The following is a 14,686-nucleotide window of genomic DNA, read 5'->3' as shown; positions in this document are numbered from 1 at the left end:
GGTGGGATGATTTGGGAGAATGGCATTGAAACATGTATATTATCATATGTGAAACAAATTGCCAGTCCAGGTTCGATGCATGATACAGGATGCTTGGGGCTGGTGCACTGGGTTGACCCTGAGGGATGGGATAGGGAGGAAGGTGGGAGAGGGATTCAGGATGGGGAACACATGTACACCCGTGGTGGATTCATGTCAATGTATGGCAAAACCAATACAATATTGTAAAGTAATTAGCCTCCAATTAAAATAAGTAAATTTCTATTAAAAAATTAAATAAAGATAGCCAGACTTAAAAAAAAAGAATTTTTTTTTTAATAATTAGAATGGTTAGATTTTCCCTGAAATGTTTTTTGTGTTCCCTGGAAATATATTGACATATTACTGCATATAAAATGGTGAGAAATCTCTGTACTAGCTCTGAACTGGGTAGATACAGTGAATAAAATGGAACTTTTCCATATTTTAAGAAATCGGCTGCACTAAAAGCTACAAAGATGCATGTTTGTCTTACCATGTTACATCTTAAAGTGAAATTGGAGTTAAAAATACTTTATTGTGACTGTGTTTGCATGCAGTTTGCATGCAACTCTGTTTCCTTTCAGAGAAGTTGTAAAGCAAAATAAGTAGAGGGAGATTTTTAAAAAGATAATTCTAAAATACTATTGACAAGTAGTGCAGGTGGCTTCGACTTGAGCAGTGACTGTTGATCAGCCATCCTAGGGCAGGTGGGGGGTGCAGTTCTGAAGAGGAGGCAGGAACTATGTTCACCTTGGACATGGGCTAGGTAGAAGCATGGGTGGAAGTGGCAGTGCTGGCCCTATAGGAAGATTCGGAGCATTTTCTGCTTTGTCATCAACAGGCTGCTGGAGGATGTCATGGCTTTCACCTGAGAGCATGTGAAAGCATATCTGAAGACTAGAACCAAGTTCTGGTGGATCAAACCTGGGTCTCCTGCATTGCAGGCAGATTCTTTACTGTCTGAGCCCCCTGGGAAGCTGCAAGATGAACAATAAAGTGTGCATGTTAGTGGCTCAGTCACATCCAACTCTTTGCAATCCCATGGACTGTAGCCCACCAGCCTCCTCTGTCCACAGGATTCTCAAGAGTACTGGAGTGGGTTGCCATTTCCTTCTCCAGGGATTGAACCCAGGTATCCTGCATATTCTTTACCATCTGAGCCACCGGATGGACAATACACTCATCCAGATAAAAATGTTAGGGGAGACCTCGGAGGAGAAAGTCTTGAATCACCTTCAGCATCCTAGTGGGGAAGGTGATGAGAGCGTGGGCTGTGCCAGAAGTGAGAGGAGAAGGCCAAGGGAATGTTGGTGGAGCGGGTCTGGCAGGTAGAGAAAAGCAAATTGTCCTGAAGGAGGGTTGACGTTTACAGCTGTTGGACTGCACTCAGTTAGTAAGAATGGGTTGACACCTGGAGGAAACTGAAACAGCTCCTCATTTTCTCTATTCTGTTTTTATACGTATTTTTCTTTCACTCATGTAACAGTCTCCCCTGGGCTTCCCTGGTGGCTGAGATGGTAAAGAATTCACCCACAATGTAGGAGACCTGGGTTCCCTCCTTGGGTTGGAAAGATCCCCTGGAGTAACCCACTCCAGTATTCTTGCCTGGAAAATTCCATGGACAGAGGAGCCTGGCAGGCTACAGTCCACTGGGTCCCAAAGAGTTGGTCAGGACTGAGCGACTAAACACAAGCACAGTCTCCCCTAGGGTCAGTGATTGGTGACCTTGATATGGGTGTAGATTGTCAAATGTGTTTGGTTCATAAAAAATAACTTTTGTTTGGAAAATGCTCTCACAAGGGAAACAGGACTTAATCAAAACTTTTTCTAGTTTATTTTTGTAAGTTTGCAGTGTTTTGAAATGTTGGGCAAGGCCTTGTATTTTGCTGTTACCATGTGACCAGATTGTTTTCTGGAATTTTGAAGACTTGGGATCACAATCTTCCAACTTCAGAGGTGCAGTGGAAGGCACTACTTGGAGGTAGTAGGTGAAGAATGTAGGAACAAGACTGCTTTGGATAAGACTGGGAAAAACCAAAAGACAGATGGACATGGAACATGGAGGGAATATATTTTGGAACTTGAATACCTCTGTGAGAGAAAGGAAGAGAGCAATGTTTTGTGGCATATTGTCTTGTGCACACTGTATAACCTGTCAGGTGTGTTTATTTAGACAACCCATTCCAAACAGATATGGGGTAATAATATTTAAGCATTTTGAGTGAGGGGAAGTAGGTTGAGGAGGCAGCAAAGATATAATCTTACAATAACCCTCTCTTAGCTCCTTCCTTGGTGGCTCAGGCAGTAAAGAATCTGCCTACAATACAGGAGACCTACGTTCGATCCCTGGGTTGGGAAGATTCCCTGGAGGAGGACATAGCAACCCACTTCATTCTTCTTGCCTGAAGAATCCCCATGGATAGAGGAACCAGGCGGGCTACTGTTGGGTTTGGGAAGAGTCGGATGCAACTGAGTGACTAAGGCAACGCTGACCCTAAAGGACAAAGCAGTTTGAACAGGGAATGATGGAGTACACTTTACTTATGTAATATTCTCAACACAATAGAGACGTTAAGAGAATAGCATCAAAGAGAGAATCTACCAAGAGCCTTAAGAAAGGGAAAAGCGTATCAGAGCCAACAAAGTTCCTTCTAGGTCACCAGGGTAGTAGATCTGATTAGGGCTTGAGGTCAAAATCAAAGGTGTAACAAGTGTTCATTTCCTTTGAAAAACAAAGACCTAAAAAACCTTCCTTTAAAAAAAAATATTCTTTGTTCAGATGACCAAAGCCCCTGTGTGTTAATAAAAGAATCATAAATAAATTTCTTTTGAAACGGAAAAAAATTCATCATAATTTCGTGATTTAAAACATGAGTGTTTTTTTGAGATTATTAGGAAATAATCAGAAATCATGTAGACTTTAGAAGGAATTGAAACCAAGCAAATATGATTACTTGAAGGAAAAAAAAAGTCTTAGGGTCCCATTGAGAATGGTCCCCTCTCCAGGGGGCAGCAGAGACGCCCAAAAGAAGACGAAGATCTCGGCGACCCGAGAGAGGACGAGTTGGTAGGGGCAGGGCCGGCGCTGGGGAGCAGAACTGCTGCCCGAGGGGCGGGTTGGAGGAGCGGTCGGGGACCGCGGCCGGAAAAAGAGGCAAAGAGGTGACTTCTCAGATAAGCTTTCAGAGACGACGCTCTCCGCCCGCCCGCCCGTCCGGAGGCGGGGTGGCAGCCGGATTAAAGAAGCAGCCAGCCTGGAAGGAAGGAAGAAGCGAGGGAGGGACGGGAACAGTAGGAGGAGGAGCAGCGAGCTGGGCTGCAGCGACCGGAGGAGGAGCGGCCCCGGCGAGGCCACGTTTCGTTTTTGTTATTTTCCACCGAAATAGTTCTCGCAGGCTCTCCAGGAGGACAGATCGCGCCGAAGCCCGGGGGCCCCGACCTTCCAGGTGACAGCCGGTCACCCTGGTAGGAATCAGCTCCGCCCCAAGTCACCCCCTCCCGCCCGCCCACAGCCGGTTCCCCGCCCAGCCTCCCCGTGCCCGCCCGCGGCCAGCGGCGGCCGCAGCGGCTCTGCAGCGCCGGAGAGGGCGGCGAGGGCCCTCGGACCCCGCGGAGCCGCGGACGAGGAACGGGGAGGTCTGACCCCACGCGCGAGCCCGAGGAAGGAGGATGGCGATTTAACTCGCCCTCTTCAGCCAGTCCTGCTGCCCGGCGCTGCCCGGGTGCCCGCCGCCAAAGCCCGGGAGCCGCGCCCGGAGAAGTGCCGCATGGGGCAGGGCCGCTAGGGCGCGGAGTTCGGGGTCTCGCCGAGTAGGGCGCACGGCCCGGCGCAGCAGTTGGCACAGTTTCGGCGGCGCCTTCAACGCGAGAACTGGGGGGCTGGGGGGCGCGGCGGGCCTCTCCCCCCGCCTCCGTGCCCTCCTCGGGAGGAGTGAGTTATGGAGCCCCCCAGCTGCTTTCAGGATGAGCCGTTCCCGCACCCCCTGGAGCCCGAGCCTGGCGCCCCGGCGCAGCCTGGCCCCGGGAAGCCGAACGACAAAAGGTTCCGGCTGTGGTACGTAGGGGGGTCGTGCCTGGACCGCAGGACCACGCTACCCATGCTGCCCTGGCTCATGGCCGAGATCCGCCGGCGCAGCCAGAAGCCCGAGGCGGGCGGCTGCGGGGCGCCGGCGGCCCGCGAGGTGCTGCTGGTGCTCAGCGCGCCCTTCCTGCGCTGCGTCCCCGCGCCGGGCGTCGGGGCCACTGGGGGCTCCGGCCCGACGGCGGCGCAGCCCAACCCGGCCGTGTTCATCTTCGAGCACAAGGCGCAGCACATCTCGCGCTTCATCCACAACAGCCAGGACCTCACCTACTTTGCTTACCTGATCAAGGCGCAGCCCGACGACCCGGAGTCGCAGATGGCCTGCCACGTTTTCCGCGCTGCAGACCCCAATCAGGCAAGACCGCGCGGCTCCGAGGCCCCGGGGAGGGTCCGACACACCCGGGGGGAGTGGCGGGGCAGCGGGCGCCGGTACCCCACGTTAAGGACAGGCTCGGGCCCCGCTGCTGGCGCGCGCCCTCCACGTGGCGCACTTGAGCGCAGCTGGTCCCGCTCCTCGGACCCCGAGTCCGGGAGCTGGCTTTTGGGTGCGGATGGGGCAGCGGGAGCAGGTGACCCGCAGGAACGAGGACGAGAGAGGGAGGCTGAGTGGCTTCGAGACGGCGGAGGAGCTAGGACGATGCGGGGAGCAGCGCACGTCCTGGCAGGATCCCGATGTCTTGGGGTGTGACTGGAGAGACGGCATGCCCGGCCTTGGTCCAGTGTGTGAGTGCGTGCAGGTGTGTGTGTGTGTGAGTGTACGCGGGAGAGGGTTGGGTTCCTAAAGGCCCCCGCACTCACCCTGGGTCTTGGTCGAGTCCTGTACCTTAGCCCCTTGATGGTTACATCTTCATCACAATAACACCTGCAGGTCTCCGATGTGGGAAGATGTTTCAGAGCCGGTTTAGGGAGAAGTTACTAGACGTTGTCAGATTGTCAGCAAAATACGAACCTGCGTTTAGATGTTGAGCGGAAAGGCTGCTGCTTCTTCTTTTTTTTCCCTTTTTGCCGTCTTTTACACACTAATTGGAAACAGAATCAATACCCACTTGGGTGATTTAAAAATCAGTGTCTTAGAAGAGGCGAAAAATGTCTTTTCTAATATAATTTCTCTAGAGTTTACGAAATCGAGGTGCCTGTTACCAAACAGTACGTTTTTACTTCCTTAAGAAACGGACACAGTCCTTTTTTTCTTCTGGAGAGAGATAGTTAAACAGTTTTTACCACATTTTGGTTGTGTCTTGAAAAAGAGCACCCCTCCCCCCCTTTTTAAACAAATGTGTAAGGAGGTTTTTTTTTTTTTTTTTTGCCGTATCAAAAGTCCCTGAGATGCTGTCATTTTTGAGTTATTTATTTGTTTGGACAAAGTACTTTAGATTCTTTGGGAAAATAGTGATGTCTAAATATAAATCAATAAAGTCCCAGTTGTACTCTGTGGCCAGTTTCTTTAGCAGCTGGCCAATTAATAGTCAGATGAGAAAAACATTCTATAAGTAAGGCTTTAAGCTTTGAAAATTCATATGATACTAGAATATATGAATTTTCAAAAATTAAAGCGTCTAGTATCTGTAACAGAGAAGGAAATGGCAACCCACTCCAGTATTCTTGCCTGGAGAATCCCAGGGACAGAGGAGCCTGGTGGGCTGCCCTCTATGGGGTCGCACAGAGTCGGACCAGACTCAAGCAACTTAGCAGCAACAGCAGCAGTATCTGTAACAGAAAGACTGTCTGTTTAATAGCTTTCCACAAAAGGCCTATAGTTCAGCTGAAGAAAATAAAAGTTCAATATCTTCTGATTCCATCAGTTACTTTGTAAGCTAGTTTAATATGCTCAGAACTCCCAGTGTGAAGAGAGCGATTTTGATTTATGGGACCTCTGTTACATTATGGTAAAATACCTTATTACAGATGATCTCAGAATCCTAACCATGATTAAAATGAATTTCATTTCATACTTATGTGTTCAAAATTTATTTTTAGCTGTCAGTTATGTTGAAGTTGGAGGGCAGCATGTTCTTTATTTCTACTGTTGTAGTACTGTATTTATCACTATCTTTATTGTTTTAAGATTTTTGGGTTCTATGAGTAAGATGGAAGTAGTGGCATTTTTCTAGGACTTTAAGGAATATTTCAAGATTCTTGATGGTTCTTTTCTTCAGGTCTGAAGCATGACACATCATTGCTAATTTCACTGATGGTCAAAGTTTGTTTCTGGGTTATAGCACCTTAAATTCTCAACAGTAGCTGTTGAGTTTTCCCTGGACTCATTGAAGTTCATTTAAAATATCCCATTTTATTTACCTTCCTTTTTGTATTTAGATTTGAGAGGCTGAATGTGCTGTCACATTACAAATAATAGCATGTGTAAGCTTATGTACCTGCTATGTAGGAGCAGTGGAAGCCAAATGGCTTTTTGATGAAAGAAGAAACAAATTTTTCCTGTTTATTGTCATTTCCTAGTTGAGTCTTTGATCTAAAGATGTAGATTACTATTTGCTCCAAACCTAGAGAGCCCCTGGCAGAGGATCATTAATTTGAAAGGCCAGATGTTGTCTACTTAAGAATTATCTCCAGCCATAAATCAAGGGTTACAAACCTCAATGGCTGGGAGGATGGTTGAGTGAGGTCCATGGAGGACTAAATAGGGAAGTTCTTTCTCAAGGTGCTGCTCAGCTCCAGATGGAAATTACATTAACAGAATATAAGCTCAGTGTTGACCAAACTTCTGATTTCTCAAGAGAAAATGGAAATTTGGATTTTTACATATGAGTCCACATTTTAAAGTATTAGCAAGTATTTTAAACATTTAAGAATCCTATCTGGGCTAAACAAAACACATCTGAAGTTTGGCTTCAGAGATCTAAGGGCGGCCACTTTTGATCTTGCGCATAAATATTTGCTGAGTGGCCAAGTGCAGTCATTAGATACTGTGTGCTCTTTGTCACATTTCCTTTTGAAATAGTGAGGAGAGTTAGAATGATTTGGAAGGCAGAATTTATAAGTCAGACTCCCAGTAGTGATGATTCCACAGTTGAACTTGTTTGAGGATGAATTCATCACATTATTTCCATCCAGCAGTATACCTCATATAGCGTAGAATCTCTGGATTTTTCTGAGCACCTATGAAATGAGAAGGAAGAAAATTTGCTGTTTGCTTTGCCACTGAATTCTACATTTGAAGTAGAGACTTATTTGTTCTTGTTTAGTCGCTAAATCATATCTGACTCTTTTGCGAGCCCGTGGACTGTAGCTTGCCAGGCTTCTCTGTCCATGGGATTTACCAGGCAAGACTACTGTAGTGGGTTGCCATTTCTTTCTCCAGGGGATCTTCCCAACCCAGGGATTGAACCTGCATCTCCTGCATTGACAGGCAAATTCTTTACCACTAAGCCATCAGGAAGCCCCAGAGAATTATTTAGCTGGACTTTAAGATTATGGCTAAATCTCCTAAGTATTTTCTACAGTCCCTGAACAAAATATAGAAGGTAGCCTGGAGCAGAAGTCCTGCAAACATCCCCAAGTAAACTAGCCTCTGCTTTGTCTTTCTTGCCCGTCCCTTTTCTGAAACAGACCTGTCTGTTGGATGCCCATATAACTTATTGTTTAATGTAGGACAATTTTATGAGAAAGGAGGTGTCGTTAAACTTACACTGGCATAACAACTATAAAACTGGATTGTTTAGGGCAAACAGGAACACTGATGACCATAAATAAATGGAAGTTTGTGTTTCTGCCAAGTCACGGAAATGGAGGATATGGTTTCTGTATATAAAATGATGATGTTTTGCAGCATATCTACTCACACATCTTTTTGGGGGTGGATCTCTTTTTGAGGGTGACCTCAAAGATGGGAGTGCTGTGTGTATGCGAGTCGCTTCGGTCTATTGTGGGGAGTTGCCAAAGTGATGTGCCCTCTGGCTCCACACCTTCCTGGTGGGTAAGAGTTAGCCTAAGGATGCTAAACCTTAGCCTGGAGGAGTGCTCTGCCATAATGCTCTGATGCAGAGCTATTTCTCCCAGGTGCAGAGGTGTGGGTTGGGAGCAAGTGAACTAGTTCCAGTTCAAATATATGCCAATACAGATTGCTTCCCATTTATTCAAGCCTGTGTAGTCTTGTATGGGAGGAATGTCAGTCAGCATGCATCAGCCAAGGTTGGGTATTTGAAAAGTGCTTAACTCTGCATAACTTAAAAAACAGTTGCACTGGCATAAATTGAGTCTTAGACTTAAAACTGGTTGGAGAAACCAAGAATCTCTGATTCTATACCTAAAATCTTGGAAGGTCACTAATATTCTTCAAAGTACTTGCCTTTATCTACTTTCAGAAAGAGCCTGAATGTAGCATTCAGAAAATACTACATATTTAGCATTATCTCCATTTCCCCCATGAAAAAGCAGAACTTGTTTTATGTTATATATATATATATTTATATTATAAATAAGAATTGTTAGTGTTTAATACTCTTGCCTGGAAAATCCCATGGGCGAAGGAGCCTGGTGGGCTGCAGTCCATGGGGTCGCAAAGAAGCGACTTCACTTTCACTTTTCACTTTCATGCACTGAAGAGGGAAATGGCAACCCGCTCCAGTGTTCTTGCCTGGAGAATCCCAGGGACGGGGGAGCCTGGTGGGCTGTGGTCTATGGGGTCACACAGAGTTGGACACGACTGAAGTGACTTAGCAGCAGCATGACGCTTGTTAGAGATTGCATGTGTTATCATTTGCATGAGACTCAATAGCATGTGTTTCAGATTATAGAATGAGTAGTTGTTTAAAACACAAAAACATGATTGCTGTAATTTTCATTGATTTCGTTTGTGTATATATTCCTTGAAGCTCACAAGAATGTACTTTCAAAGAGATTTTACAAATTGTGTTCTTAAAATTAAAAAGTGAACTTGACATGGTTTATTTTCAACTCTAAGTTCTCTAAGCCTGTGGGTTTGTTGCTTCTTTTAAAATATTTAGTATTTTCTGAACTTTGCTCAGATAACCAATTTTTACCCATATATTTTCAAAAGATCATTTTTATTGTTGTCAGAGTTGAGGATCAGTGGCTCTGGGAATATATAAGCAAGGAAACCAAAGAAATAGAAATCTTGAAATGTTCACATCTCTCTCTATACTTTCCAAGTACTTTGTGCTATTCTAGACAGGTAGATTTCTTCCCTCGTGTTTGCTCTAGTCACTTTTGTTGTTCTCTCCCTTTCTAATCTGAGGTGGATCTAATCTGCCTTGGCTTTGTGGTAGGATTGTGACTACCATATCTAGGGGAAAGGTAAAAATGTATACCCAGAGACTCCCACTTGTGAATGGCGTGTTATAGTGAAGATGGTGGTGTTTGGTATCAAGGCTTGTTTATCATAAACCAGAGGTTCTCAAACTTGAGTGTGTGTCAGAATCACCTGGTGAGCTTGTTCGAACAGACTGGTGGCCCTCAGCCTCAGTTTCTGATGTTATCAAGTTCTCTGATGATGTCCAGACTCTGGTCTGGGGACCACGGTTTGAGACCCACTGCCCTCAGTGATTCTGTTCATCTGGTTGGGTATATAATCCTTTCTATTCTCTTGGTTATTTTTGCAGCTATTCTCAAACTTGCAAGTTCAGGGTGAGTGTGGAGAGGAATAATATCTACAGAAGATTTTTAAGAAACTCTTCATTTTATAGCTTAATAGCTTTGCATATTTTCTTTGCTGCTGCTGCTGCTAAGTCACTTCAGTCGTGTCTGACTCTGTGTGACCCCATGGACGGCAGCCCACCAGGCTCCCCCATCCCTGGGATTCTCCAGGCAATAACACTGGAGTGGGTTGCCATTTCTAGATAGACATTATTCTGCCAGACATGCTGAGACTAGCCATATGTTTACTGAAAACATTACCTTTCAAGCCAAAGTTTTAGGTTCTTCAGATGGCATAATCAATTTATAAGGAATATATTCTAATGTTTAATTATGATAAATTTTTGTAAAAACCAAAGCTTTATCTATTTGAATCTGCGGAACTAACATGTAAAACATCAGTATGTGTAATATACTGTCTAGTAAGAAAAAAAAATCAGGCAAGAAGAAACAGAATTGACAGTTTGGTGAAAAAGATTATGACTACTCTGAGTGATTATTGCAAACTTTTCTTTTCTCTCCTTCTCCTTCCTCCTCCTCCTTTGTCCTTTTTAAATCTCACCGCTTTTGTTTGTTTTGTTAAAATCATCTAGATAGTGATTTTAGACACCCATTTCTTTTGGGCTGTGTTGCCATGTTGTGGTGGCTTCCCAGGTGGCGCTAGTGGTAAAGAACCCGCCAGCCCAATGTAGGAGACACAGGTTCAATCCCTGGGTTGGGAAGATCCCCTGGGGAAGGGCATGGCAACCCACTCCAGTATTCTTGCCCGGAGAATCCCCATGGACAAAGGAGCCTGGTGGGCTAGAGTCCATGCAGTCGCACAGAGTTGGACACGACTGAAGCAACTTAGTATGCACCACTGCATGCCGTGTTTTTACTTAGATATATCCCCCTGTAAAATGAGGGACAGATCAATTATAAACTAATTTTTAGTACATTCAGAATTATTGACCAGATAAAGGATTTTGCTTGAATTATGGTCTATATAAAATATTAACACAAATTTAGTAATTCATTGGGAGGCATCAACTAAGCATGCCATTGGCTTGCTACTTTAAGGGTGTAATGTGATTACTAACATACACCATAGTATGTCTGTCTAAATAGCTTTTTAATGCTTAAAAGCTAACCTTTGTTGAGCTCTTGCTGGATGATGTTACTGCCCTTAGTGCTTGTCCTAGGCTATCACATTTTATCTTCACAATAACAGTGTAAAGTATGTATCAGTCTCCCTCCCATTTTACAGATGAGAAAACTGAGCTAAAGAAAGTTTAAATATTTCCCTAAAGACACAAAGCTTGTAATGGTAGAAGCAGTTTTCAGTCTGTGTGAATAGTTCTCTTATCTGCTACTCTAAAAATCTGATTTTAGTTGTTAGTGATAGGAAACTTTATGCTATCACTTTTCCCCCATTTTAAAAAATATATAGTTGTTTTATTTTATTTTGTTTTCTAGTTTTATTGAAGTATAATTAACAAGCAAAAGTGAAAGTGTGTTAGTCGCTTAGTTGTGTCTGACTGTTTGTAACCCCATGGACTGTAGCCTGCTTGGCTTCTCTGTCCATGGAATTCTCCATGCAAGAATACTGCAGTGAGTGGGTTGCCATTCCCTTCTCTAGGGGATCTTCCAGACCCAGAGATCAAACCGGGTCTTCTGCATTGGAGGCAGATTCTTTACCGTCAAAAATTGTACATATTTAAAGGTATAATGTAGTGTTTTGATATACATATCAAATGGAAGGATTACCACGTCAAGCTAGTTAACATATCCATCAGCTCAGATAGGTATTGTTTTCTCTGTGTGTGTATGGTGAGAAAACTTAAGATCTACTCTTTTGGCAAATTTCAAGTCTACAATATAATATTATTAACTATAGTCACCATTCTCTCTATTAGATATTCAGAACTTTCTCATCCTGCATAATTGAAGTTTGTTTCCTTTGACCAACATCTCCCCATGTCTCCCATCCCCCAGCCTCTGATAACCACTATTTTACTCTCTGCATTTATGAGTCTGACTTTTTAAATTCCATGTATAAGTGAGATCATGCAGAGTTTGTCCATCCCTCCCCACCACTTTTTAATTAAAAATCTCCACATTTAAATGTTTTCATTAAATTTGTAAAATAATAATGAAATGCTAAATGCATGCTTGGATATAGTTTTGCCAGTGTGTATTTTTGTTTTAATGGAAAGTGAAAAGTTGTATGATTTGTTAGACTGGTGAAGCTGAAGTCTAGTCTTTTACATTGTGTCTTTAAGAGTGGCAGGGAAGTAAACTGTGAGAGTCTTGTTTGCAACCCTGTAACTACTTTGACCTGAAGTGTTAGTTGCTCATTCATGTACTACTCTTTGCGACCCCATTAGGAGGCTGTCTGTGGGGTCGCACAGAGTCGGATACGCCGGAAGCGACTTAGCAGTAGCGGTAGCAGGAGTGTAGCCCACCAGGCTCTGTCCTTAGAATTCTATAAGCAAGAATACTGGAGTGGTTGCCATTTCCTTCTCCAGGGGATCTTTCCAACCCAGGAATTGAACCTGGGTCTCCTGCACTGCAGGCAGATTCTTTATGGTCTGAGCCACCAGGGAAGTCCTGATAACTACTTTAGTTTAGAATAAAGATTCTTTAGGATATGTATTTAAGAATGGGTACAACCATGTGTTTGTTTTATTGACCCTTAAAGGATATAAATATTGTAAAGTATAACAAAGTAGAAAGTATAAATTATAAAAATGTATTGTAATATCAAAGTATATAATTATAAAGTGTGAAATTATAAAATAGTCTGCCTGCAATGCAGGAGACCTGGGTTCAATCCCTGGGTCTGGAAGATCCCCTGGAGAAGGAAATGGCAACCCACTCCAGTATTCTTGCCTGGAGAGTCCCATGGATGGAGGAGCCTAAGGGAAAGAATATGTAAATTTTAAGGTTACATTAATCCCAGTGATCTGATGGGCTGATATATGGTTTTGCAGGAGTTCAAGTAGGGAAAGGTGGTTCAAAACAGCATTCATGGGTTCACAGTAACATCAACCTGCTGAACCCATGGTGTGGCAGCCAGTGCCCAGCCAGTGCCATAGGCATGCGTTTGGGAAAATAACATCGTTCATCACATTGAATTTAGCTCATTAGTGTAATTGTTACTGGTTTTATACTTGTGTTCGTGGGTATTTTATAAGTTGGCTTTGGTTTGAAAATTGTTTAAAAGCTAGAGCTGTGTCTAAAGTTTATGTCTAGATTTTTGTGAACATGTTTAAAGTAACAGTAAGATAATTACATTAACATCTTAATTTATATTTAAAAGTATTCTAACAACCAAAGGTTAAGTTCAGAAAACTCCTGGCTTAAACTTTCAGGTGTTATTTCATATGACTGCAATCATCTATGATCCTATGACAGAGAGGGAAAAAAGTATGAGATTAAAATTTTGGTGGGTTTAATTTCAGATAATCTTATCACAGGTGTTTGCAGCTCTACAAAAAAGATGCAGAGGTATTCTTCTCCAAATTACTGATCCCTTTCAAATTTTATTTCTTGTAAGAGGTTGGGTTGGAAAGAGGATCTCCTAGTAATGGGATCTTCCTGGTTAAATATAGAAGCCTAAATTTGCTGCTTCAGATCTTTTATTTTGTGGATGCCCTTAACTAGTTGGATAGTCCTCACTTTGGAACTCTTGAGAATTTTTACAGGAATTTCTATAATTGTCAAAGTTAGAACACGAAACTTTGTACTGTCAGTATTATATAACTTCTGAGTAGTTTGAAATCAATTTCAGATTGCAAGTCAAACAGTGTTTCTGGTTGAGCAAATCAAGTAATATTTTATATCTCACAATTGTATCTTCACTCACATTTTCCATAATAGGTTATACAATGTAGACAGATACATTTATGGCTTAGGGTTTTACAAAGCAACAAGCAAATCTATCTTCTGGCCTCAGACAGCTCCCAGTTTTTTCAATTCACCTCTTGCCCTGACTTCAGCCATTTAATTCTCATTAGCTAGGCAGCTCGAGGGATTTTCTTGAGTTTATCTGAAATTAAACTGATGGCTTTCCTGCTTGGTTCTGCAAGTATTTCTGTTCCTTAGATTTCCAGTAACATATTCTTAATACCAGGCTTCCTAAGAGGTGCTAGTGGTAAACAACCTGCCTGCCAGTGCAGGAGATGTGAGATGTGGGTTCAATTCCTGGGTCGGGAAGACCTCCTGGAGGAGGGCATGGCAACCCACTCCAGGCAAGGCAAGGTCTCTTGCCTGGAGACTCCCATGGACAGAGGAGCCAGACTCGGACAGGACTTAAGCAACTTAGTACGCACGCAAGTGCTTTATACCTGGTGGGATTCCCCAGTACTGTGTGTTGCATGCGCCGCACCCTCCACTTTGGAGACTACCCAGTGTCTACTGTTGGACTCTTTAATATTGTGCACTGCCTGTTTGATTGAATTTCTTTCCACTTTTGGAAGCTAGTCTTCCCCCTTCTGAGGGATGATCTGGTTGTCTGGTCCTTACCACTTCCTGTTGGTTCCCTCCAAAGCTATTAGCCATTATTTACTGATTTTATTTTGGTTTTCATATGGAATTTTGCTAAGATCTATTGGCAGGAACATAGTCTAGTGGTGATAGGTAGTAGGCATGATCCCTCTATATTCACCCATAATTCTATATCTAATTTGAGGAAGGTTCAATAGGCTGAATTCAGAAAATTAGATTTTTGTCTAGTTTCTAATAGTACTGATAAAGGAATATGAAAGTGGGTGGTGTTATATTTTATTTTTCGACAGCCCTTTATATTTTAACTTCCCCCATTGATCCTCAATTCAAACGGCCAAATTGTTCTGTTAAAATAATAATGGCATTTGATAAAATTGCCTGCTCTATATTCCTTTAAAAAAAGTGTGTTAGTTATAGCAATAACTAATAACTAATATAACTAGCCAATACCACTAACCAATAACTAATATGACATGTGGAATC

The 14,686-nt window shown here is 43.3% G+C and overlaps 2 protein-coding genes across 6 annotated transcripts in view; one reads left to right on the top strand and one right to left on the bottom strand.

Moving 5' to 3' along the window:
- Positions 1 to 5,264, bottom strand: part of UCHL3 (ubiquitin C-terminal hydrolase L3) — a 112,414-nt gene extending 107,150 nt beyond the window's left edge. Inside the window, exon 1 of the mRNA XM_069601772.1 lies at positions 4,383 to 5,264. The gene's annotated coding sequence lies outside the window, so the exon portion shown is untranslated. The remainder of the gene's footprint in view (positions 1 to 4,382) is intronic.
- TBC1D4 (TBC1 domain family member 4) overlaps positions 3,144 to 14,686 on the top strand; it is a 221,185-nt gene continuing 209,642 nt past the window's right edge. For 2 of the 5 annotated variants that reach the window (XM_069601757.1, XM_069601756.1), the window contains exon 1: positions 3,144 to 4,457. In XM_069601757.1, coding sequence (XP_069457858.1) covers positions 3,960 to 4,457 — 498 coding nt within the window. In that variant the 5' untranslated portion in view covers positions 3,144 to 3,959. Of the gene's footprint in view, positions 4,840 to 14,686 lie in introns of all 5 variants that reach the window. The other 3 variants (XM_069601760.1, XM_069601759.1, XM_069601768.1) reach the window with 2 other exon arrangements.

This window comes from Ovis canadensis, chromosome 10, assembly GCF_042477335.2.
Source record: "Ovis canadensis isolate MfBH-ARS-UI-01 breed Bighorn chromosome 10, ARS-UI_OviCan_v2, whole genome shotgun sequence".
Taxonomy (NCBI): domain Eukaryota; kingdom Metazoa; phylum Chordata; class Mammalia; order Artiodactyla; family Bovidae; genus Ovis; species Ovis canadensis.
This window is presented reverse-complemented; position numbering and strand designations above follow the sequence as displayed.